The sequence below is a fragment of the Penaeus japonicus genome, unplaced genomic scaffold (genome assembly GCF_977035675.1).
Source record: "Penaeus japonicus unplaced genomic scaffold, GWHDUDI00000001_assembly GWHDUDI00000014, whole genome shotgun sequence".
Classification (NCBI taxonomy): domain Eukaryota; kingdom Metazoa; phylum Arthropoda; class Malacostraca; order Decapoda; family Penaeidae; genus Penaeus; species Penaeus japonicus.
In genome coordinates this window covers 6831942-6834441 of record NW_028234416.1, presented here as the reverse complement: position 1 = coordinate 6834441, position 2500 = coordinate 6831942, and the positions used below count along the sequence as shown (strand labels likewise).

The following is a 2500-nucleotide window of genomic DNA, read 5'->3' as shown; positions in this document are numbered from 1 at the left end:
GCGCAGCGGGTTGTGGGTCGAGGGGCGGTTGTGGTTTCGCGTTCCTTCTTCCTTGGAAACGTCTGTCTTTATAGTTATAGATTATTAGTCTCTTTATTTGGATTAGGAATGGGGTTTCTCATTCTGCCTCGCATACGTTACGGGATGGACGCAGTGTCAGAGGCTGATTTTACGTGTCTGAGAGTTTTTTTTTGTGTGTGATTGGATGGTGCTAACACCCCCCCTCTCCTCTCCCCTCCCTTTCCCATTAGGCCGCACGAGAACGGGTCGTCCCTGGAGGGTCGTGGTAGCGGTGGAGGTCGTCGCGGCGTGCTAGGCTCATCGTCGGAGGACGTGGTGGCCGCGGCCGGCTCGGTCAGGACGACGCGTGCCTCGCGGCTTCGCCAGGCCGCCCTTACGTCGCCCAACGCTAACAACAACAACAACAATAGCAACAATAACAACAACAATAGCGGCAACAACAACAACAGCTTTAATAACAACAACAACAACAACAACAGCGCGAACCCCGTGCAAGAATTGAAAGACTCAGGTACGTACTTTGTTACTGCATTTTAATGCTATCATACAGTAATGATTGTAATGATTATAATGATAATGATGAGGATGATAGTGATGATGATGATAACGATAATGATATTCATAATTATCCTTTATTATTATTATTATTATTATTATTATTACCATCATCATCATTATTATTAACATTATTATTGCTATTTTTATTATTATCATCATTATTATCATTACAACCATCATTACTTATCGAACGTTTTTACATTTGTAATTACCCTTCGTTACTATATGTATATATACTTGTGTATTCGCGATTATTAATATACATGTGATCATGATTACATATTGTAATAAATCCTACAACTTCCTCCGATTGATAATGTCATTGACATATTGCACATTGATCTGAAAATGAGCCATCACACTCCTATCATAAATTTGCTGATGCGATCATACCGGCATCATTTAATTTTAATGTTGCTCTCAAGACCTTTGTGAGTTATGCGTTGTCTGGGATCGCTCTTTGTTTCGGAGGCTTACTGGGTCTTACGGTGCGCACGGAGAGTCAGGGCGTGTGAGGTTGAGGGTGGGGGGAGGGAGAGGAGGAAGGGGAAGGGGATGGGAGAGGAGGGAGGGGAAGGGGAAGCAGGAAGGGGAAGGGGGAGCAGGGAAGGGAAAGGAGAGGAGGGAGGGGAAGGGGAAGGGGAAGCAGGAAGGGGGAAGGAAGAGGAGGGAGGGGAAGGAAGAGGAGGGAGGGGAAGGGAGAGGAGGGAAGGGAAGGGAGAGGAGGAAGGGGAAGGGGGGAGCAAGAAGGGGAAGGGAAAAGAGGAGGGAAGGGAAGGAAGAGGAGGGAGGGAAAAGGAGAGGAGGAAGGGGAAGGGAGAGGAAGGAGGGGAATGGTAGTGGAAAGGAGGGTCATGGTGGCAAAGAGAGGGGTGGTGAGTGGTAGTGAGAGGGAGAGGATGGGAAAAAGAACGAAAGAGGGAAAGAAAGAGGGTGGAGAGTAGAAAGGAACAAAGGAGGAGGATGGTCGTGGGAAGGAAAAGAAGGAGAAAGGAAGAGAGGGGATAATTAGGTAGGTAGAGGAAGGTTTGGAGAGGAGGAAGAAGGAAAAAGAGAACGTAGAGGGGAGAAGGTGGAGAGAAGAGGATGACAGGAAGAGGCAGAGGAAAGGAGGAGGGGGATCAAGGGTGAATTAAAAGGGGAAGGAGAAGGGGGAGAAAAGTGGGAGAGAGGGAAAAGGAGAAGTAGGGTAGGGAGGGAGAGCAGAGATGAGGGGGCAGTGGGAGGGGGAAATTGATGCTATGGGAGGGTGTTCTACTTTTCTCGGTGGGTGGGCGGTGGAGAGTGGGTGGAATGAGAGTAAGGGGGGGGGGTAGACGTGAGGCGAGACGAAGGAGAGTTTGGTTGTTGGGGCCTGTGTCCTTGTTTGATGGGGGGGGGGGGAGGAGTATCATAGGAGAAGGAAGGCGAGGGGCAGTCAAGATAGGAAGCGCTTCTGGTTTTGTTTACAGTTTTGTTGAGTTTCCCCCTCGTTTTTGGCTGGAATTTGCCCTTGATTCCAGCTCGGGTTTATATCATTTCTTATTTCATTTTTTTATCCTTGTTTCTTTTTTATCTTTATTAGGATTTTGAAAGTGTATTTTCAAATTGAGAAACTTTCCACGTTTGTGTTATTTTTTTTAAATTCGCCTTTACCTATTCTTTTATCTCTTTCTTCATCACATTTATACCCTCCCTCATCTCTTTGATTTAGACCTTTTGTATTTCCTTTATCTTCTTGGTCTTTCTTCTCCGTTTATTTATCGGACACCTTCCTCTTCATCTTCCTTCGCACTAGTCTCATTTTTTGTATTTTCGCCTCAACTCCTCTTCCTTCTCTTTCTTCTTCTCATTCTGTTTCCTCCTTCTTTTCTTCCATTTCCACCTCCTTTTTCCCCCTTCTCCTTCCCCCTTTCCCTCCACCTCTCACCATTCCCTCTCC

The 2500-nt window shown here is 46.5% G+C and overlaps 1 protein-coding gene across 7 annotated transcripts in view; it reads left to right on the top strand.

Moving 5' to 3' along the window:
* LOC122259168 (supervillin) overlaps positions 1-2500 on the top strand; it is a 139877-nt gene that overhangs the window by 7799 nt on the left and 129578 nt on the right. For all 7 annotated transcript variants that reach the window (XM_086543841.1, XM_086543844.1, XM_086543842.1 and 4 more), the window contains exon 4: positions 252-532. In XM_086543841.1, the coding sequence (XP_086399967.1) occupies positions 252-532 (281 nt within the window). The remainder of the gene's footprint in view (positions 1-251; positions 533-2500) is intronic.